The sequence below is a fragment of the Ranitomeya imitator genome, chromosome 2 (genome assembly GCF_032444005.1).
Source record: "Ranitomeya imitator isolate aRanImi1 chromosome 2, aRanImi1.pri, whole genome shotgun sequence".
In the NCBI taxonomy this organism is placed as follows: domain Eukaryota; kingdom Metazoa; phylum Chordata; class Amphibia; order Anura; family Dendrobatidae; genus Ranitomeya; species Ranitomeya imitator.
The window spans coordinates 365,958,467-365,982,689 of record NC_091283.1 but is presented as its reverse complement, the minus strand read 5'-3'; the positions used below and the strand labels follow the sequence as shown (position 1 = coordinate 365,982,689).

The window sequence follows — 24,223 nt, the reverse complement described above, 5'->3', positions numbered from 1 at the left end:
CCCTAACTAAGGGGGTGATGGAGGGGGGTTTGATTTAATTTTATAGCGAGTTTTTGAGCGGATTTTTATTTATAAATATTTTTTGCGTTACCACATTTTGAGAGCTATAATTTTTCCATATTTTGGTCCACAGAGTCATGTGAGGTCTTGTTTTTTGCGGGACGAGTTGACGTTTTTATTGGTAACATTTTCGAGCACGTGACATTTTTTGATCGCTTTTTATTCCGATTTTTGTGAGGAAGAATGACCAAAAACCAGCTATTCATGAATTTCTTTTGGGGGAGGCGTTTATACCGTTCCGCGTTTGGTAAAATTGATAAAGCAGTTTTATTCTTCGGGTCAGTACGATTACAGCGACACCTCATTTATATCTTTTTTTTATGTTTTGGCACTTTTATACGATAAAAACTATTTTACAGAAAAAATAATTATTTTTGCATCGTTTTATTCTCAGGACTATAACTTTTTTATTTTTTTCTGATGATGCTGTATGGTAACTCGTTTTTTGCGGGACAAGATGACGTTCTCAGCGGTACCATGGTTATTTATATCTGTCTTTTTGATCGCGTGTTATTCCACTTTTTGTTCGGCGGTATGATAATAAAGCGTATTTTTTTGTCTCGTTTTTTTTTTTTTCTTACCGTGTTTACTGAAGGGGTTAACTAGTGGGCCAGTTTTATAGGTTGGGTTGTTACGGACGCGGCGATACTAAATATGTGTACTTTTATTGTTTTTTTTTTATTTAGATGAAGAAATTTATTTATGGGAATAATATATATATTTTTAATAATATTTTTTTTTATTTTTTTTTACACATTTGCTAATTTTTTTTTTAACTTTTTTATTTTGTCCCAGGGGGGGACATCACAGATCAGTTTGCACAGCACTCTGTCAGATCACCGATCTGACATGCAGCACTGCAGGCTTCACAGTGCTCTGAGCAGGCTCTGTGAAGCCACCTCCCTCCCTGCAGGACCCGGATCCGCGGCCATCTTGGATTCCGGGCTGGAGCAGGCAGGGATGGAGGTAAGACCCTCGCAACAACGCGATCACATCGCGTTGCTGTGGGGGGCTCAGGGAAGCCCGCAGGGAGCCCCCTCCCTGCGCGATGCTTCCCTGTACCGCCGGCACATCGCGATCATCTTTGATCGCGGTGTGCCGGGGGTTAATGTGCCGGGGCGGTCCGTGACCGCTCCTGACACATAGTGCCGGATGTCAGCTGCGATAGGCAGCTGACACCTGGCCGCGATCGGCGGCGCTCCCCCCGTGAGCGCTGCCGATCGCATATGACGTACTATCCCGTCGGTGGTCATAGGGGCCCACCCCACCTCGACGGGATAGTAGTCCAATGTCAGAAAGGGGTTAATATGCATGCGAACTAATAAACAGGGAGTATTTGTGTTCGTTCATAATTTTTTATTTTTTTTTTGCAGGAGATTGAGGGATTCGTTTTTTTTAAAAACGCCGCGTTTGTACGCGTTTACATGCGTTTTTTTCCTGCGTTTGCGCTTTTGGTACGCATGATGAGAAATTTCACAAGCTGGTTTTTGTTCATTCTGCTGCACAAAAATCGAATAAAAAGCAATCAAAAATGTCACGCCCGAAAATGTTACCAATAAAAATGTCAACTCGTCCCGCAAAAAACAAGACCTCACATGACTCTGTGGACCAAAATATGGAAAAATTGTAGCTCTCAAAATGTGGTAACGTAAAAAATATTTTTTGGAATAAAAAGTGTCTTTCAGTGTGTGACAGCTGCCAATCATAAAAATCCACTAGAAAAAACCCTTATAAATAGAAATCAAACCCCCTTCATCAACTCCTTAGTTAGGGAAAAATTTAAAAATTTAAAAAATGTATTTATTTCCATTTTCCCATTAGGGTTAGGGATTGGATCCCTAGGGTTAGGGTTTGGATCCCTAGGGTTAGGGTTAGGGATTGGATCCCTAGGGTTAGGGTTAGGGATTGGATCCCTAGGGTTAGGGCTAGGGTTAGGGATTGGATCCCTAGGGTTAGGGTTAGGGATTGGATCCCTAGGGTTAGGGCTAGGGTTAGGGATTGGATCCCTAGAGTTAGGGTTAGGGCTAGGGTTAGGGATTGGATCCCTTTATCACCTTGATGGTGGGGGTGGCTTATCGGTGTCTAGACTTGTTTTTCTCTATTGAAACGCATGCGTTAAAAAACGCAACCAAACGCATGTGCTTAAAAACGCATGCGTTTACATAGACAGCAATGCTTTTTTTTAACGCAAACCGTGTGCAATTGAACGCATGCGTTTCCTGGCGGCAAATAAACGCCTCTAGAAATTACTACATGTTGCATTTCCGTGGCAAGACACAAGCAGCGAAAAAACGCATGCGTCGCCAAACGCGTACAAAAAAACGCATGCGTTTTTAGTGTTAAATATAGGAAAACATGACGCATGCGTTTATATGCGGTACAAACGCAGCGACACAAAACGCAAATGTGAAACCAGCCTAATCTGATCTGTTTCTATGAAGAGGTAAGTTCCGGACTGGACCAAGGGAACCCAGTGGACGTAGTGTATATGGACTTTTCAAAAGCTTTTGATACGGTGCCACACAAAAGGTTGATACATAATATGAGAACAGTGGGGATAGGGGAAAATATATGTAAGTGGGTTAATAGCTGGCTCAGGGATAGGAAACAAAGGGTGGTTATTAATGTAGCACACTCAGACTGGGTCGCGGTTAGCAGTGGGGTACCACAGGGGTCAGTACCGGGCCCTCTTCTTTTTAACATATTTATTAATACGCACCGCATGTCTGCAACGCATGTAAAAAAAACACATAAAAAACGTAGGTGACCTGCCAGTGACCTCAGATGCAGATTTCACCTGCGTCAAATCCTGAGCCAATCCTGACCGCGGAAACATGCCCTTAGGGTATGTGCACACGATGTGGAAAACGCTGCGGATTCGCAGCGTTTCTGCAGCTGCGGGTCTGCAGCAGTTTCCCATTTACATTACAATGTAAACCTATGGGAAACAAAAAACACTGTGCACATGCTGCGGGAAAAACCGGGCGGAAACGCAGAGGTTTACATTCCGCAGCATGTTATTTCTTTCTGCGGATTCTGCAGCGGTTTTACACCTGCTCCAATAGAAAACCGCAGTTGTAAAACCACAGTGAAATCCGCAGAAAAACCGTGGTAAATCCGCAATAAATCTGCAGCAAAAACGCGTTTTTGCCCTGCAGATTTATCAAATCCACATGTACGTGTGCACATACCCTTACATGCTGGAAGACAGGTCCAGTTTATCCAGCCACAGTGAACAGATTCCCTCATTTTTGGCTCTGGTGTTTCTTTTATAATAAATCACTTTCGCAGTTCTGCAGTAATGACTTGTTAATTACGTTTTGTAGGAGGGTTCGTCTGAACAGCTCTGCTCTGCACACATCATACACACCCGGCTCCACTCCGGACACCTCGTACACGCAGCTCCGCTTCGTACACATGTAGCTCCGCTCCGTACACCACTCACACACATGGCTCCTCTCCATACACCCTGAACGCACGCGGCTCCACTCCATACACCTCGTACACACGCGGATCCGCTCCGTACACCTCGTACACACACGGCTCCGCTCTGTATTCCTCGTACACACATGGCTCTGCTCCGTATACCTTGTACACGTGGCTCCGCAACATACACACGTAGCCACGGTCCGAACAACTCGCACACACACTTCTCCGCTCCGTACACCTCGTACACAAACGGCTCCGCTCCGTACACCTCGTACACACACGGCTCCGCTCCGTACACCTCATACACACGCGGCTCCGCTCCGTACACCTCGTACACACACGGCTCCGCTCCGTACACCTCATACACACACACGGCTCTGCTCCGTACACCTCGTACACACACTGCTCTGCTACCTCCACACTGTAAACCCCTCCTGACCCCACACATAAATTTCCCCTCATCCAGCACCATGACAACCAGCACAGCAGAGTCCTGCATACACTGAGGCCCCTGATCATGTGACCCCTGACTCCTCCCCTCCTGTGACCTCATCACAGGTCCTGTGCGCACAGAGCAGCCATATATGTGGTGTGCGGCTCTGCAGGTGGAGGTAGGTGCTGGAGATTCCCCATTACTGGGCACAGGGGGGGGGCAGTAACCCCTTCAGCGTTGAGACCATTCTGGCGCTTTTCTGTTGTTGCTTTTTACAGAATTTGTGTTTCTTTTCCTCTAATAGGTTTATACGACCCAAATCTGGAAGATAACATGGAAACACATTTTGCTCACACAGCACGCTGCCCTTTTATTGGACCCTACACAATATAATGTTTCCCCAGTACCGCCATCCTCCACACAGTATAATGTTCCCACAGTACCGCCATCCCCCCACACAGTATAATGTTCCCCCAGTAACGCCATCCCCACACACAGTATAATGTTCCCACAGTACCGCCATCTCCCCACACACAGTATAATGTTCCCCACAGTACCACCATCCCCCACACACAGTATAATGTTCCCACAGTACCGCCATCCCCCCACACACAGTATAATGTTCCCACAGTACCACCATCCCCCACACACAGTATAATGTTTCCCTAGTGCCGCCATCCCTCTACACACAGTATAATGTCCCGCCATCCCCCCACACACAGTATAATGTTCCCCAAGTACCTCCATTACCCACACACAGTATAATTTTCCCCAAGTACCGCCATTCCCCACACACAGTAAAATGTTCCCACAGTACCGCCATCCACCCACACAGTCTGATACCACCCACTTTACTGGCTAATGAATACTTGCTTAGCCACATCCATGCCTATGCAGCATCAATAGTAACAAGATATAATGTTAAAAATAATTAAAAAAATAAAAAATCGCAGTATTCCCACCTACCGGCGTCCCAAGCAGCGTTGCTCCCGGCAGCTAGCGCTCCTAGTAATACATAGCGAAATCTCGTGAGAAGTTGCGGTCTTGCGAGACCGCGACTTCTCGAGAGATTTCGCAATGTATTACTAGGAACACTAGCTGCCGGGTGCATCGCTGCTTGGGACGCCGGTAGGTGGGAATACTGCGATTTTTTATTTTATTTTTTTTTTAACCTGGTTTGTGTTGTGTATGCGTTTTTGCAGCAGAAAACCGCTGTGAAGACGCTTACACAACAGGTGCACATAGCCTCGACGGGTCCGTCAGAAAGACGGGCCCAGTGCACCCGTCACATACGTTTTGACACACGTCTGTCGCTACGTCTCGGTGACGCAGCAGGACAGGAGCGTCCCGACGGAAATGTGAAAGAGGCCTAAGGGGGAGGCTAATTAATAGAGCATTACAGAAATCCAGGCAGGAGTGGATCAAGGCGACAGTGAGGGTTTTTGTTGTTTACATGGTGAGAAAAGGGCGGATTCTAGAGATGTTCTTTAGGTGTAAGTGGCATGAGCAGGCAAGAGATTGTATATGGGAGGTGAAGGAGAGATTGGTGTCAAACATAACACCCAGACAGCGCTTCTGCTGCTGGGGTGTTATTATGGTGCCACCCATGGAGAGGGAAATGTCAGATTTAGGGAGGTTAGTAGACGGCAGGAGCAGAAGAAGTTCAGTTCTGGAAAGGTTGAGTTTCAGATAGATGGCGGACATGATGTTGGAGACTGCGGACAGACAGTCACTGGAGTTCTGTAGTACAGCGGGGGTAATGTCAGGGGATGACGTGTATAGTTGTGTGTCATCAGTGTAAAGATGGTACTGAAAGCCAAATCTGCTGATGGTCTGTCCAATTGGGGCCGTGTAGAGAGAGAAGAGAAGGGGGCCAAGGATTGAGCCCTGAGGTACCCCACAGTGAGAGGAAGAGGAGATGAAGTGGAGCCAGCGAACAGAACACTGAAGGAGCGGTCAGAAAGATAGGAAGAGAACCAGGAGAGGGCAGTGTTCTTAATGCCTAGAGACCCTAATAGCCGCGAGTGGAATCGTGATCTACCTTCAGCTGTTAACATGTTAAATGCTGCTGTCAAACTCTGACAGCAGCATCTAACATGCACACGCAGGAAGCGTGTCATTACCTCCTCCCATCAGCACCCATGTCACATGACCTCTGGTCGCCGATGGGCTGGGGTCAGCAGGAGATCCCTGTGGTTGTCATAGCCAAATAGCTATGAGTGCTGCCCAGCGGTCGGCGCTGATAACAAGTGAACATTTCTGTTGTAGTACAAGCGATCGGATGATCACAGCTTCTAAAAATGTTTTTTAAAAATATTAAAAAAAATATACAAAAGTTCAAATCACCCCCCATTCAAAATAATAATAGAAAAAAACCAAAACAAATATATACATATTTGGTATCGCCATGTTCAGAATCACCCGATCTATATATAAAAAGAATTAATCCATTCGGTAAATGGCGTAGCGAGAAAAAAAATTAAAACGCCAGAATTGAATTTCTTTGGTCGCTGCAACATTGCAATACAATGCAATAAGGGGCGATCAAAAAAGATTGTATACACATCAACACGGTATCAATAAAAACGTCAGATTGGCACACAAAAAATAAGCCCTCACGCAGCCCCAGATCCCGAAAAATGGCAACATTTTTTTTTTCACAAACGTTGTAATTTTTTTTCACCACTTAAATAAAAAAGAATCTAGATATGTTCATGTGTTGGTGCCGGTGAACTTGTAATGACCTGGAGAATCCTAGTGGCAGGTCAGTTTTAGTAGTTCCAAAAAACGATTGTGTAAGTTCAGTTTTTTTTTTTGCAATTTCGCCGCATTTGGAATTTTTTTCCCGTTTTCCTATACATGACTTGGTAAAATCAATAGTGTCATTCAAAAGTACAACTCGTCCCACAAAAAACAAGCCCTCATTTAGTCATATTGACGGAAAATAAAAAAAGTTATAGCCGTGGGTACAAGGGGATCAAAAAATGGAAACTCACAAACTGAAATACCCCTTGTAAATCACACAAAATAGTTTATGAATAACATTTTCCACATTTCTACTTTACATCACCACAATTTTAGAAACATATTTTGCAGGTCACCACCTGACAGCACCATGGAGGACGTCCTCCTTATCTATAGTGGGACAGGAAACCACGAGAGTTTAAAAGGACCCTCCCCCTTCCACCCTTCAGTGTTTTTCCTGTCCCACTGTGGATAGGAAGGACGAGAGTTCGTCCGTCGGTCCTGTGCAGAGAGTGAGGATCGGGGGGGCTCGGCCTCTTCCTTCCCACTAAGAAGATTCTGCCACGCTGACACCCGAGTCATAGGGTCCGTCAGCAATTAACCGGTGTAGCGCTGCTCCTGGTCTAGGGTCGCTTTCCCCTGGGGGGGGCTCTCGACCCTCGGCGCAAGAGCCTGATGTACCTGTCAGTAGCGCCTCTGCTGGGTGAATTCCTTAGCATGCGGATCCGGGGGATGATGCCGCAGGTCATTTCGGAGGATTGGAATCGGCGTGGCTGCAGTCTGGGAGTGCGGCGCGTGCTCACTTCCGGATCGCACTCCTGCGCGAGTTACTTCCGGTTCGCGGCTGTCGCGCGCGGGCACTTCCGGGTCGCGGCCAGCAGCAGGAGTCAGCGTCTTCCACACCTCCTACTCCATGCCGAGCGTTTGGAGGTTCGGGACATGGCGGCAACGATATAAAGGTATGTGGGGGCTGAGGGGTCTTACCCAGCAATATGGAAGATAATGCAAAACCCGAGACAGTACAGGAGCCCCAAGCGCATGTGAGTTCCAGGCAGAAGCCTGCTTCCTCAGAGTCTTTGATCACATATAGCATGTGATATTTATCCCTACATATATATTATGTGTTATAGGCGCATGCAGCTAAGAAATCCGGGAAATGCAGGAAATGTCCCATTTGTGCTATAAAACTTAAAGACTCCTGGCAGAAGTCCCTATGCGAGTCATGCACCAGTCATATTGTGGGAGAAGAACAGGCTTCTCTAATGGCAAATATGAGGGCCATTGTCAGAGAGGAGGTGCAGGCCTTGATATCTGACATCACTTTCCCCCAGGCCATCCAGTCGGACGCCCAGGATCCACAGAGATCCAGGAAAAAACAGAGAGAATCAGATCTGTTGTCCGAGGACAGCTCTTTTGAATCAGATCTAGAAGAGGAAGAATTAAGCAGAGATTCTACAGAGAGGGGGAAAAAGTATCTGTTTTCGTCTAATGATATAGAGGAGCTCTTGGGAGCAGTTAGACAAACTATGCAGATTGAAGAACCCGCATCTACCCTTTCGGTTCAAGATTAAATGTTTGGGGTGTTGCGTTCTCAGACCTCAAAAGTCTTTCCTGTTAATGCCCATATTTGTTCTATGATTTTAGAAGAATGGGAAGATGCGGAAAGGAGGTTATCAATCCCTAAAGACTTGAGACTCCGCCTCCCTTTCAACCATGAAGAAGTCAAGGACTGGGAGGATATCCCAAAAATTGACATTCCTCTTGCGAAAGTTTCTAAGAGAACCGCCATTCCATTTGAGGACTCCTCTAACTTAAAGGAACCGATGGATCGAAAGGCGGATGGACTCCTAAAGAGAGCCTGGGAAAGCTCAGCGGCGGTAATCCGCACAAATATAGCGGCAACATCCGTGGCGTGGGCTATGCATTTGTGGGTTGATGACTTAAAAGATCAGTTGTCAGCCAAAACTCCTAGAGAGACCATTATTAAAGCAATCCCTCTACTAAAAATAGCAACCAGGTTTCTATCAGATGCTACTGCAGAGCCGGTTAGGTTTACAGCTAGGGGTCAGTCTTTATCAAATGCAGCCAGGAGAGCCATACGGCTGAAAAACTGGTCAGGCGATGTCCATTCCAAAAACAAGCTGTGCTCCATCCCTTTCTTAGGAGGTAGGGTCTTTGGACCCATCCTTGATGATATCCTGGAAAAAGCTTCAGATGAAAATAAGAGGTTTCCAGAGGAAAAACGTAGGAAGTACCAGCCCTTTCGCAGGCCCTATTATGGTCAGAGGTCAGACTATAGGGGTAAGGGAAAACAAGGGAGATGGAGCTATCAAAAAGGGGGAGAAAATAGGAACAAAAATAGGGATTCAGGTCCCTCGACTTCCAGATCTGAGTTCCGAAAGAAATGACGTCAACAGAATTGGGGGGTGGTTGTTAAACTTTCGGATAGAGTGGGGGAAAATTACCAGAAGTCCTTGGGTTCTCCAGGTTATTTCTCGGGGGTACAAGATAGAATTCGACTCCCTTCCCCAGAAAGATTTTTTGTGTCCAACGTCCATCTCTCTTCAGTCTCCCCTATGTGGTTGGACATCCAGGAGCTTCTGCGAATGGCAGCAATATCCCCAGTTCCTCATCGGGAGATAGGAAGGGGTCATTACTCAGGCCTCTTCTCTATAAAAAAAAAAGCCCTCTGGAGAATCCAGAACTATAATAAACCTCAAGCCCCTAAACAGATGGCTAGAATACAAGAGGTTTAAAATTGAATCCATTCGCTTCACAATTCCCCTTTTAGGAAAGGACGTGGTAATGTGCACTCTGGATCTAAAGAGTGCATATTATCACGTACCAATCTGTACAGATCACCAGAAATACCTCAGATTTGTGGTAGAAAAGGAGGGAAGAGTCTACTATTACCAGTTTTTCTGCCTCTCTTTCGGGTTGGCAACAGTGCCCAGAGTTTTTACAAAGCTTATCGTAGAAATAGTGGCTTATCTGAGAAATCTGAACAAACGAGTTTTTAGTAGATATAGAAAATTTTGTGCTAAGAATCTCATGTGTTTTTTCATATTTTTCACAAGCCATTATGCTATTCCCATTTCACGTATTGCACATTTCCTTGCTCTAGCACAGATTAATTTTGAGTGCAGCCATTCTATTTGCTATATGACTTTTTTGGTTATGCACCAGTTCAGATTAGATTGCTGTTCAGTCAGTTTTTCTATATCTACTATGTACTATTTTTTCTGACTTGAACGCCCCGCCCTTCACCATGCTGTGATTTTAATTACATCCTAACACAGTTGGTTCTGAGCTTCCTATATAAGCAGGCTTTACCACGTTATTAGCCATAGGTAAGTGTTCACACTAGGCAGTCAGCTCAGGTACCCATCTGTTCTGAGATTACCTTGACGATTGGTGGAGGGCTCACAACTTTTGGCCAAATCTTGTGCTAAGAATCTCATGTGTTTTTTCATATATTTCACAAGCCATTATGCTATTCCCATTTCACGTATTGCACATTTCCTTGCTCTAGCACAGATTAATTTTGAGTGCAGCCATTAATCTCTTTGCTATATGACTTTCTCTTACCCCATGACGGCACCACGGAGAGAGGGATCTGCCGTCAGGGACAGGAAACCCACAGGTTAAAAAGGCGGGACCTCTCCTCCACCTCAGTTCGGTTTCCTGTCCCTGACTGGGATCCCACAGCTCACAACAACCAGGATTCCAGGGACCATTGGGCCGAGTTCAGGCAGCGGGGGGCCCTGCCACGGTCTCGAGTGGATTCTTCCCTGAGGGCGCATTCCGGGGTCGGCGGGCCTCCTAGATATGTGCGGAGGGGAGGCAGTGAAGAGGATAAAGTCTGCCTCTTCTCTTTTTTCTTTAAAAAAAAAAACAGCCGGTAATAGGTAGCGGTGGCTACGTGGAGCATCTCCGCCGGTCCGCGAGGCTCACAGGAGAATGTGACGCCGGTCACCGACAGGTGGACTAATGTAAGGAGCAGCGGCGGCTGCGGGAGCTCCGTTCCTCCTGTGAGCCGGCAGCTAGTGAGCGCGCGCGCGGGGCCCGAATACTTACTGCGCAGGCGCGGGGGTCACTTCCAGGGCGGCGCAGGGTACCTCTGGGTAATTCGGATGTTGCCTTGCGCCGCACTATTAGTATATAACTGGAAGGGAAGGGGCATACCGTTGCTCAGAAAGTACCACCATGAGTGGAATAGAGCAGTCGGTGGAAGAAATTTCACAGGCCCCTGTGACAAAAAACCCGAAGGAGCGCCGTTCTTCGCAAAGGCCTACACAGCGCAGCAGCTCAGGATCCCAGCGCAGCAGAGCCTCTGGTGGATCCAGGAGGAAAACAGTGGTTTAAATGGAGGAGGCGTCCTCAAGACCAGAACCGGTATCTTCCTTACGTTAGGAGGGTAAGAGACCTCCGTGAAAGTGTATATTCTAATAGGGGTTTATTGTTTTCTTAGGGAAAGAAATGCCAGTCGAAAAGTAAGCATAGAGTGTGCCTGCTTTGTTCAGCAGAGTTGCCGGATGCATGGGTTAAAAAACTCTGTGCGTTATGTATTGAGAACACCATTAATGAGGAGACTCCGAGATTCACGTCTGAGCTAAAAGACTTAATTAAAACCCAAGTGGCAGACGCACTAAAAAGCGTAAAAAGCCGTAAAAGAAAATGCTTTTTTTTTGGAAGTGCATTTGGACAGCAAGGTGGATTGCTGTTAAGGGAGAAAAAATAAATAAATAAATCTATAAATCTTCAGCAGAGCGAGTGTGAGCGAGCTGAGTGTGGCCTGAGTGTAAGTGTGGACGGCGGTAAGTGTGACTTGTGATTCAGTGACTTTGGAGTCAGGGAGTTTCCAAGGGAGGAATTACTGAATTGCTGTCTGTATTTTATTAATACTTTGTATTTATTTATTTTTTTTTTTTTATTGAACTGTTCTGTCTGGTGCAATCCCCATTAGGAAATGTGCTCCACTCTTGTTAATGCCATCCAGTGCACATCTTGCCACATGTATGCAATCCTTGAGCAGCCGATCGAGGGTGCATACTGCTGTGCGAGATGTGAGCACGTTGTGCATTTGGAAACCCAGATTCTGACTACATGTGCAGCTGGCAACACTGAGATCCATAGACAATATGGAGAGGAGTCTTCTGCTCACGGAGCAGACGCTCAATGGGACAGATGAGGGGGGGGATGGTGGGATGGAGCTGCAGGACAATGAAGTAGCAAGCTGGGTGACAGTTAGGAAGCGGGGTAGAGGGAAGAGTGCCAGGGAGGCTAGTCCTGACCTGGCACACCCAAATAAGTTTGCTAAGTTGGCAGATGAGGGGGGTGCCAGTACAGGGGTAGCACTGCTGCAGCCAGGCATGTCCTCTGAAAGCCGGAGGAGTGACTGCTCCAGTAAGGAGGGAAATAGGAGAGCAGGGCAGGCCAGACAGGTGCTGGTAGTGGGCGACTCAATTATTAGGGGAACAGATAGGGCAATCTGTCACAAAGACAGGGATCGTCGAACGGTGTGCTGCCTACCTGGCGCTCGAGTCCGACACATCGCTGATCGGGTGGACAGATTATTGGGAGGGGCTGGTGAGGACCCAGCGGTCATGGTGCACATTGGCACTAATGACAAAGTTAGAGGTAGGTGGAAGGTCCTTAAAGATGATTTCAGGGAATTAGGCTGCAAGCTGAAAGCAAGGACCTCCAACGTGGTATTTTCCGAAATACTGCCGGTACCACGTGCCACACCAGAGAGGCAACGGGAGATTAGGGAGGTTAATAAGTGGCTCAAGAATTGGTGTAGGAAAGAGGGGTTTGGGTTCCTGCAGAACTGGGCCGACTTCTCAGTTGGCTACAGGCTCTACGCTAGGGACGGGCTGCACCTCAATGGGGAGGGTGCAGCTGTGCTGGGGGAGAGAATGGCTAGAAGGTTGGATGAGTGTTTAAACTAGGAATTGGGGAGGGTATTCAATTTATAGGAGGGGAAGATAGTGCAGACAGAGACCTGGGCACAAATAAGGAAGTTGGGGGTGGCGGTGGCATGGGGGGTGGGGTTAGAACAGTTAATAATTTAAGAAATAGAAGTACAGAGAGGAACATCAAGTGCATGTATACTAATGCCAGAAGCCTCGCCAACAAAATGGACGAATTAGAACTAATGTTGTTGGAGCATAATTATGCCATGGTGGGGATATCTGAAACATGGCTGGATGAGAGCCATGACTGGGCTGTTAACTTGCAGGGCTATAGCCTGTTCAGAAATGACCGTACAGATAAGCGAGGGGGAGGGGTGTGTCTATATGTAAAATCGTCCTTAAAACCCATCCAGCGCGATAATATAGGTGAGTTTAATGAAAATGTAGAATCCCTGTGGGTGGAGATAAGGGGAGGGGGAAAAAATAATAAATTACTGATAGGGGTTTGTTATAAATCTCCAAAAATAATGGAAGCAATGGAGAATATCCTCGTAAAGCAAATAGCTGAAGCTGCGACTCAAGGAGAAGTCATTATTATGGGGGACTTCAACTACCCTGAAATAGATTGGGGAACAGAAACCTGCAGTTCCAGCAAAGGTAATCGGTTTTTGACAACTATGAGAGACAATTACCTTTCACAACTGGTTCAGGACCCAACAAGAAAGGGGGCACTGCTAGACCTAATATTAACCAACAGGCCAGACCGCATATCAAATATAAGGGTTGGGGGTCACTTGGGAAATAGCGATTACAAAATAATAAGTTTTCATGTATCCTTTAAAAAGATGTGTAGTAGAGGGGTTACAAGGACACTAAACTTCAGGAGGGCAAATTTCCAACGGATGAGAGAGGATCTTGGTGCAATTAACTGGGACGATATCCTGAGACACAAAAATACACAAAGAAAATGGGAGACGTTTATTAGCATCCTGGATAGGACCTGTGCACAGTATATACCGTATGGGAATAAACATACTAGAAATAGGAGGAAACCAATATGGCTAAATAGAGCTGTAAGGGGCGCAATAAGTGACAAAAAGAATGCATTTAGAGAATTAAAGGAAGTAGGTAGTGAGGAGGCATTAAATAAATACAGAAAATTAAATAAATTCTGTAAAAAGCAAATCAAGGCAGCAAAGATTGAGACAGAGAGACTCATTGCCAGAGAGAGTAAAAATAATCCTAAAATATTCTTTAACTACATAAATAGTAAGAAACTAAAAAATGATAGTGTTGGCCCCCTTAAAAATAGTCTGGGTGAGATGGTGGATGAGGATGAGGAAAAAGCCAATATGCTAAATGACTTTTTTTCATCAGTATTTACACAAGAAAATCCCATGGCAGACAAAATGTCTAGTGATAAAAATTCCCAATTAAATGTCACCTGCTTAACCCAGCAGGAAGTGCGGCGGCGTCTAAAAATCACTAAAATTGACAAATCTCCGGGCCCGGATGGGATACACCCTCGAGTACTGCAGGAATTAAGTACAGTCATTGATAGACCATTATTTTTAATCTTTAAAGACTCCATAATAACAGGGTCTGTGCCACAGGACTGGCGTATAGCAAATGTGGTGCCAATATTCAAAAAGGGAACAAAAACTGAACTCGGAAATTATAGACCAGTAAGCTTAACCTCTACTGTGGGTAAAATCCTGGAGGGCATTCTAAGGGACGCTATACTGGAGTATCTGAAGAGGAATAACCTCATGACCCAGTATCAGCACGGGTTTACTAGGGACCGTTCATGTCAGACTAATTTGATCAGTTTCTATGAAGAGGTAAGTTCCGGATTGGACCAAGGGAACCCAGTGGATGTAGTGTATATGGACTTCTCAAAAGCTTTTGATACGGTGCCACACAAAAGGTTGATACATAAAATGAGAATAATGGGGATAGGGGAAAATATGTGCAAGTGGGTTGAGAGCTGGCTCAGGGATAGGAAACAAAGGGTGGTTATTAATGGAGCACACTCGGACTGGGTAGCGGTTAGCAGTGGGGTACCACAGGGGTCAGTATTGGGCCCTCTTCTTTTTAACATATACATAGTAACATAGTTAGTAAGGCCGAAAAAAGACATTTGTCCATCCAGTTCAGCCTATATTCCATCATAATAAATCCCCAGATCTACGTCCTTCTACAGAACCTAATAATTGTATGATACAATATTGTTCTGCTCCAGGAAGACATCCAGGCCTCTCTTGAACCCCTCGACTGAGTTCGCCATCACCACCTCCTCAGGCAAGCAATTCCAGATTCTCACTGCCCTAACAGTAAAGAATCCTCTTCTATGTTGGTGGAAAAACCTTCTCTCCTCCAGACGCAAAGAATGCCCCCTTGTGCCCGTCACCTTCCTTGGTATAAACAGATCCTCAGCGAGATATTTGTATTGTCCCCTTATATACTTATACATGGTTATTAGATCGCCCCTCAGTCGTCTTTTTTCTAGACTAAATAATCCTAATTTCGCTAATCTATCTGGGTATTGTAGTTATCCCATCCCCTTTATTAATTTTGTTGCCCTCCTTTGTACTCTCTCTAGTTCCATTATATCCTTCCTGAGCACCGGTGCCCAAAACTGGACACAGTACTCCATGTGCGGTCTAACTAGGGATTTGTACAGAGGCAGTATAATGCTCTCATCATGTGTATCCAGACCTCTTTTAATGCACCCCATGATCCTGTTTGCCTTGGCAGCTGCTGCCTGGCACTGGCTGCTCCAGGTAAGTTTATCATTAACTAGGATCCCAAAGTCCTTCTCCCTGTCAGATTTACCCAGTGGTTTCCCATTCAGTGTGTAATGGTGATATTGATTCCTTCTTCCCATGTGTATAACCTTACATTTATCATTGTTAAACCTCATCTGCCACCTTTCAGCCCAAGTTTCCAACTTATCCAGATCCATCTGTAGCAGAATACTATCTTCTCTTGTATTCACTGCTTTACATAGTTTTGTATCATCTGCAAATATCGATATTTTACTGTGTAAACCTTCTACCAGATCATTAATGAATATGTTGAAGAGAACAGGTCCCAATACTGACCCCTGCGGTATCCCACTGGTCACAGCGACCCAGTTAGAGACTATACCATTTATAACCACCCTCTGCTTTCTATCACTAAGCCAGTTACTAACCCATTTACACACATTTTCCCCTATACCAAGCATTCTCATTTTGTGTACCAACCTCTTGTGCGGCACGGTATCAAACGCTTTGGAAAAATCGAGATATACCACGTCCAATGACTCACCGTGGTCCAGCCTATAGCTTACCTCTTCATAAAAACTGATTAGATTGGTTTGACAGGAGCGATTTCTCATAAACCCATGCTGATATGGAGTTAAACAGTTATTCTCATTGAGATAATCCAGAATAACATCCCTCAGAAACCCTTCAAATATTTTACCAACAATAGAGGTTAGACTTACTGGCCTATAATTTCCAGGTTCACTTTTAGAGCCCTTTTTGAATATTGGCACCACATTTGCTATACGCCAGTCCTGCGGAACAGACCCCGTCACTATAGAGTCCCTAAAAATAAGAAATAATGGTTTATCTATTACATTACTTAGTTCTCTTAGTACTCGTGGGTGTATGCCATCCGGACCCGGAGATTTATCTATTTTGATCTTATTTAGCCGGTTTCGCACCTCTTCTTGGGTTAGATTGGTGACCCTTAATATAGGGTTTTCATTGTTTCTTGGGATTTCACCTAGCATTTCATTTTCCACCGTGAATACCGTGGAGAAGAAGGTGTTTAATATGTTAGCTTTTTCCTCGTCATCTACAACCATTCTTTCCTCACTATTTTTTAAGGGGCCTACATTTTCAGTTTTTATTCTTTTACTATTGATATAGTTGAAGAACAGTTTGGGATTAGTTTTACTCTCCTTAGCAATGTGCTTCTCTGTTTCCTTTTTGGCAGCTTTAATTAGTTTTTTAGATAAAGTATTTTTCTCCCTATAGTTTTTTAGCGCTTCAATGGTGCCATCCTGCTTTAGTAGTGCAAATGCTTTCTTTTTACTGCTAATTGCCTGTCTTACTTCTTTGTTTAGCCACATTGGGTTTTTCCTATTTCTAGTCCTTTTATTCCCACAAGGTATAAACCGCTTACACTGCCTATTTAGGATGTTCTTAAACATTTCCCATTTATTATCTGTATTCTTATTTCTGAGGATATTGTCCCAGTCTACCAGATTAAGGGCATCTCTAAGGCTACGTTCACACTAGCGTTGCGCCGCCCTGCGTCGGCGACGCAACGCGCGACGCATCGAAAAACGTTTTGTGACGCGTGCGTCGTTTTTGACGAAAATCGGACGCACAGAAAATGCAACTTGTTGCATTTTCGTGCGTCCGACGCCAGCGTCGGAAACGACGCACGTGGCGAAAAACGCCACCCAAAAAACGCACGCGTCCCCTATGTTAAACATAGGGGCGCGTCGCCGCTGCATCGCCGCTGCGTCGCCGACGCAACAGCGGCGCAACGCTAATGTGAACGTAGCCTAAGCTGGTCAAACTTTGCCTTCCTAAAGTTCAGTGTTTTTGTGACTCCCTGACAAGTCCCCCTAGTGAAAGACAGGTGAAACTGTACAATATTGTGGTCGCTATTTCCTAGATGCCCAACCACCTGCAGATTTGTTATTCTGTCAGGTCTATTAGATAGTATTAGGTCTAAAAGTGCTGCTCCTCTGGTTGGATTCTGCACCAATTGTGAAAGATAATTTTTCTTGGTTATTAGCAGAAACCTGTTGCCTTTATGGGTTTCACAGGTTTCTGTTTCCCAGTTAATATCCGGGTAGTTAAAGTCCCCCATAACCAGGACCTCATTATGGGTTGCAGCTTCATCTATCTGCTTTAGAAGTAGACTTTCCATGGTTTCTGTTATATTTGGGGGTTTGTAACAGACCCCAATGAGAATTTTGTTACCATTTTTCCCTCCATGAATTTCGACCCATATGGACTCGACATCCTCATTTCCTTCGCTAATATCCTCCCTTAACCCCTTTACCCCCAAGGGTGGTTTGCACGTTAATGACCAGGCCAATTTTTACAATTCTGACCACTGTCCCTTTATGAGGTTATAACTCCGAAACGCTTCAACGAATCCTGGTGATTCTGACATTGTTTTCTCGTGACATATTGTACTTCATGATAGTGGTAAAATTTATTTGATAGTACCTGCGTTTATTTGTGAAAAAAACGGAAATTTGGCGAAAATTTTGAAAATTTCGCAATTTTCAAACTTTGAATTTTTATGCAATTAAATCACAGAGATATGTCACACAAAATACTTAATAAGTAACATTTCCCACATGTCTCCTTTACATCAGCATAATTTTGGAACCAATTTTTTTTTTTTGTTAGGGAGTTATAAGGGTTAAAAGTTGACCAGCAATTTCTCATTTTTACAACACCATTTTTTTTTTTAGGGACCACGTCTCATTTGAAGTCATTTTGAGGGGTCTATATGATAGAAAATGCCCAAGTGTGACACCATTCTAAAAACTGCACCCCTCAAGGTGCTCAAAACCACATTCAAGAAGTTTATTAACCCTTCAGGTGTTTAATAGGAATTTTTGGAATGTTTAAATAAAAATGAACATTTAACTTTTTTACACAAAAAATTTACTTCAGCTCCAATTTGTTTTATTTTACCAAGGGTAACAGGAGAAATTGGACCCAAAAAGTTGTTGTCCAATTTGTCCTGAGTACGCTGATACCCCATATGTGGCAGTAAACCACTGTTTGGGCGCATGGGAGAGCTCGGAAGGGAAGGAGCGCTATTTGACTTTTCAATGCAAAATTGACAGGAATTGAGATGGGACGCCATGTTGCGTTTGGAGAGCCACTGATGTGCCTAAACATTGAAACCCCCCACAAGTGACACCATTTTGGAAAGTAGACCCCCTAAGGAACTCATCTTGATGTGTTGTGAGAGCTTTGAACCCCCAAGTATTTCACTACAGTTTATAACGCAGAGCCATGCAAATAAAAAATATTTTTTTTTCCACAAAAATTATATTTTAGCCCCCAGTTTTGTATTTTTCCAAGGTTAGCAGGAGAAATTGGACCCTAAATGTTGTTGTCCAATTTGTCCTGAGTACGCTGATACCCGATATGTGGGGGGGAACCACCGTTTGGGCGCATGGGAGGGCTCGGAAGGGAAGGAGCATCATTTGGAATGCAGACTTAGATGGATTGGTCTGCAGGCGTCACATTGCGTTTGCAGAGCCCCTAATGTACCTAAACAGTAGAAACCCCCCACAAGTGACCCCATATTGGAAACTAGACCCCTCAATGAACTTATCTAGATGTGTTGTGAGAACTTTGAACCCCCAAGTGTTTCACTACAGTTTATAACGCAGAGCCGTGAAAATAAAAAATCTTTTTGTTTTCCCACAAAAATTATTTTTTAGCCCCCAGTTTTGTATTTTCCCAAGGGTAACAGGAGAAATTGGTCCACAAAAGTTGTTGTCCAATTTGTCCTGAGTACGCTGATACCCCATATGTTGGGGTAAACCCCTGTTTGGGCACACAGGAGAGCTCGGAAGGGAAGGAGCACTGTTTTACTTTTTCAACGCAGAATTGGCTGGAATTGAGATCGGACGCCATGTCGTGTTTGGAGAGCCCCTGATGTGCCGAAACAGTGGAAACCCCCCAATTATAACTGAAACCCTAATCTAAACACACCCCTAACCCTAATTCCAACGGTAACCCTAACCACACCTCTAACCCTGACACACCCCTAACCCTAATCCCAACCCTATTCCCAACTGTAAATGTAATCTAAACCCTAACCCTAACTTTAGCCCCAACCCTAACTGTAGCCCCAACCCTAACCCTAGCCCTAGCCCTAACCCTAACCCTAGCCCTAACCCTAGCCCTAGCCCTAACCCTAGCCCTAACCCTAGCCCTAACCCTAGCCCTAACCCTAGCCCTAACCCTAGCCCTAACCCTAACCCTAGCCCTAACCCTAGCCCTAGCCCTAACCCTAACCCTAGCACTAACCCTAGCCCTAACCCTAGCCCTAATGGGAAAATGGAAATAAATACATTTTTTTTTATTTTTCCCTAACTAAGGGGGTGATGAAGGGGGGTTTGATTTACTTTTATAGCGAGTTTTTTAGCGGATTTTTATGATTGGCAGCCGTCACACACTGAAAGACCCTTTTTATTGCAAACAATATTTTTTGCAATACCACATTTTGAGAGCTATAATTTTTCCATATTTTGGTCCACAGAGTCATGTGAGGTCTTGTTTTTTGCGGGACGAGTTGACGTTTTTATTGAAAACATTTTTGGGCACGTGACATTTTTTTATCGCTTTTTATTCCGATTTTTGTGAGGAAGAATGACCAAAAGCCAGCTATTCATGAATTTCTATTGGGGGAGGCGTTTATACCGTTCCGCGTTTGGTAAAATTGATAAATCAGTTTTATTCTTCGGGTCAGTACGATTACAGCGATACCTCATTTATATCATTTTTTTATGGTTTGGTGCTTTTATACGATAAAAACTATTTTACAGAAAAAATAATTATTTTTGCATCGCTTTATTCTCAGGACTATAACTTTTTTATTTTTTTGCTGATGATGCTGTATGGCGGCTCTTTTTTTGCGGGACAATATGACGCTTTCAGCGGTACCATGGTTATTTATATCTGTCCTTTTGATCGCGTGTTATTCCACTTTTTGTTCGGCGGTATGATAATAAAGCGTTGTTTTTTGCCTCGTTTTTTTTTTTTTTTCTTACGGTGTTTACTGAAGGGGTTAACTAGCGGGACAGTTTTATAGGTCGGGTCGTTACGGACGCGGCGATACTAAATATGTGTACTTTTATTGGTTTTTTTTTTATTTAGATGAAGAAATGTATTTATGGGAATAATATTTTTTTTTTTTTTCATTATTTTGGAATATTTTTTTTTTATTTTTTTTACACATTTGGAAAATTTTTTTTTAACTTTTTTACTTTGTCCCAGGGGGGGACATCACAGATCAGTGATCTGACAGTTTGCACAGCACTCTGTCAGATCACTGATCTGACATGCAGCGCTGCAGCCTTCACAGTGCCTGCTCTAAGCAGGCTCTGTGAAGCCACCTCCCTCCCTGCAGGACCCGGATCCGCGGCCATCTTGGATCCGGGGCTCGAGCAGGGAGGGAGGTGAGGAGACCCTCGCAGCAACGCGATCACATCGCGTTGCTGCGGGGGGCTCAGGGAAGCCCGCAGGGAGCCCCCTCCCTGCGCGGTGCTTCCCTGCACCGCCGGCACATCGCGATCATCTTTGATCGCGGTGTGCCAGGGGTTAATGTGCCGGGGGCGGTCCGTGACCGCTCCTGGCACATAGTGCCGGATGTCAGCTGCGATAAGCAGCTGACACCCGGCCGCGATCGGCCGCGCTCCCCCCGTGAGCGCGGCCGATCGGCTATGACGTACTATCCCGTCCAGGGTCAGATAAGCCCAGGGCACCTCGACGGGATAGTACGTCTAAGGTCACAGAGGGGTTAAAGTGGACTTTAGACAAGACTTTACATAGAGACAAACCCCTCCTCCTCTCCGATTTTTACGATCCTTTCTAAACAGACTGTAACCCTGTAAGTTAACTGCCCAGTCATAGCTTTCATCTAACCATGTCTCGGTTATTCACACTATGTCAAAGTTACCTGTAGATATTTCTGCTTCTAGTTCTTCCATCTTGTTTGTCAGGCTTCTGGCGTTTGCGAGCATGCAGTTTAGAGGATTTTGTTTTGTTCCAGTCTCCTCGCTGTGGATTGTTTTAGAAATGTTCTTACCTCCCATCTGAGTATGTTTTCCTGGGTCTTCTTTGTTCAAGTCTAATGTTTTTCTTCCCGTCCCCTCTTCTTCTAGTTTAACGCCCTCCTGATGAGTGTAGCGAGTCTTCTGGCAAATGTGTGTTTCCCAGGTTTGTTGAGGTGTAGTCCGTCTCTGGCGAGGAGTCCATCGTACAAGTAATTCACACCATGGTCCAGGAATCCGAATCCTTGTTGTCTGCACCATAAAATAAACATATTTATTAATGACCTTGTAGGGGGCATTCAGAGTAGAATTTCAATATTTGCAGATGACACTAAACTCTGCAGGGTAATCAATACAGAGGAGGACAATTTTATATTACAGGATGATTTATGTAAACTAGAAGCTTGGGCTGATAAATGGCAAATGAGCTTTAATGGGGATAAATGTAAGGTCATGCACTTGGGTAGAAGTAATAAGATGTATAATTATGTGCTTAATTCTAAAACTCTGGGCAAAACCGTCAATGAAAAAGACCTGGGTGTATGGGTGGATGACAAACTCATATTCAGGGGCCAGTGTCAGGCAGCTGCTACAAAGGCAAATAAAATAATGGGATGCATTAAAAGAGGCATAGATGCTCATGAGGAGAATATAATTTTACCTCTATACAAGTCACTAGTTCGACCACACTTAGAATACTGTGCACAGTTCTGGTCTCCGGTGTTTAAGAAAGACATAGCTGAACTGGAGCGGGTGCAGAGAAGAGCGACCAAGGTTATTAGAGGACTGGGGGGTCTGCAATACCAAGATAGGTTATTACACTTGGGGCTATTTAGTTTGGAAAAACAAAGACTAAGGGGTGATCTTATTTTAATGTATAAATATATGAGGGGACAGTACAAAGACCTTTCTGATGATCTTTTTAATCATAGACCTGAAACAGGGACAAGGGGGCATCCTCTGCGTTTGGAGGAAAAAAGGTTTAAGCATAATAACAGACGCGGATTCTTTACTGTAAGAGCAGTGAGACTATGGAACTCTCTGCCGTATGATGTTGTAATGAGTGATTCATTACTTAAATTTAAGAGGGGACTGGATACCTTTCTGGAAAAGTATAATGTTACAGGGTATATACACTAGATTCCTTGATAGGGCGTTGATCCAGGGAACTAGTCTGATTGCCGTATGTGGAGTCGGGAAGGAATTTTTTTCCCCAATGTGGAGCTTACTCTTTGCCACATGGGTTTTTTTTGCCTTCCTCTGGATCAACATGTTAGGGCATGTTAGGTTAGGCTATGGGTTGAACTAGATGGACATATAGTCTTCCTTCAACCTTAATAACTATGTCTAAAAGTAAAGAAAAAACTCCAGATTACAGTTCCAGCGAGGAAGATAGCACGAGCGATGATTCAGATACAGTGGGGCAAAAAAGTATTTAGTCAGTCAGCAATAGTGCAAGTTCCACCACTTAAAAAGATGAGGCGTCTGTAATTTACATCATAGGTAGACCTCAACTATGGGAGACAAACTGAGAAAAAAAAAATACAGAAAATCACATTGTCTGTTTTTTAACATTTTATTTGCATATTATGGTGGAAAATAAGTATTTGGTCAGAAACAAACAATCAAGATTTCTGGCTCTCACAGACCTGTAACTTCTTCTTTAAAAGTCTCCTCTTTCCTCCACTCATTACCTGTAGTAATGGCACCTGTTTAAACTTGTTATCAGTATAAAAAGACACCTGTGCACACCCTCAAACAGTCTGACTCCAAACTCCACTATGGTGAAGACCAAAGAGCTGTCAAAGGATACCAGAAACAAAATTGTAGCCCTGCACCAGGCTGGGAAGACTGAATCTGCAATAGCCAACCAGCTTGGAGTGAATAAATCAACAGTGGGAGCAATAATTAGAAAATGGAAGACATACAAGACCACTGATAATCTCCCTCGATCTGGGGCTCCACGCAAAATCCTACCCCGTGGGGTCAGAATGATCACAAGAACTGTAAGCAAAAATCCCAGAACCACTCGGGGGGACCTAGTGAATGAACTGCAGAGAGCTGGGACCAATGTAACAAGGCCTACCATAAGTAACACACTACGCCACCATGGACTCAGATCCTGCAGTGCCAGACGTGTCCCACTGCTTAAGCCAGTACATGTCCGGGCCCGTCTGAAGTTTGCTAGAGAGCATTTGGATGACCCAGAGGAGTTTTGTTAGAATGTCCTATGGTCTGATGAAACCAAACTGGAACTGTTTGGTAGAAACACAACTTGTAGTGTTTGGAGGAAAAAGAATAGTGAGTTGCATCCATCAAACACCATACCTACTGTAAAGCATGGTGGTGGAAACATCATGCTTTGGGGCTGTTTCTCTGCAAAGGGGCCAGGACGACTGATCCGGGTACATGAAAGAATGAATGGGGCCATGTATCGTGAGATTTTGAGTGCAAACCTCCTTCCATCAGCAAGGGCATTGAAGCTGAAACGTGGCTGGGTCTTTCAACATGACAATGATCCAAAGCACACCGCCAGGGCAACGAAGGAGTGGCTTCGTAAGAAGCATTTCAAGGTCCTGGAGTGGCCTAGCCAGTCTTCAGATCTCAACCCTATAGAAAACCTTTGGAGGGAGTTGAAAGTCCGTGTTGCCAAGCGAAAAGCCAAAAACATCACTGCTCTAGAGCAGAGGTCCCCAACTCCAGTCCTCAAGGCCCACCAACAGGTCATGTTTTCAGGATTTCCTTTGCATTGCACAGGTGATGCAATTATTACCTGGGCAAGACTAAGGAAATCCTGAAAACATGACATGGTTGAGGACTGGAGTT

At 44.6% G+C, this 24,223-nt stretch overlaps 1 protein-coding gene across 1 annotated transcript in view; it reads left to right on the top strand.

Moving 5' to 3' along the window:
• Positions 1-4,049: 4,049 nt before the first annotated feature.
• Positions 4,050-24,223, top strand: part of LOC138663874 (zinc finger protein 665-like) — a 79,638-nt gene continuing 59,464 nt past the window's right edge. Inside the window, exon 1 of the mRNA XM_069750238.1 lies at positions 4,050-4,100. Coding sequence (XP_069606339.1) covers positions 4,074-4,100 — 27 coding nt within the window. The 5' untranslated portion in view covers positions 4,050-4,073. The remainder of the gene's footprint in view (positions 4,101-24,223) is intronic.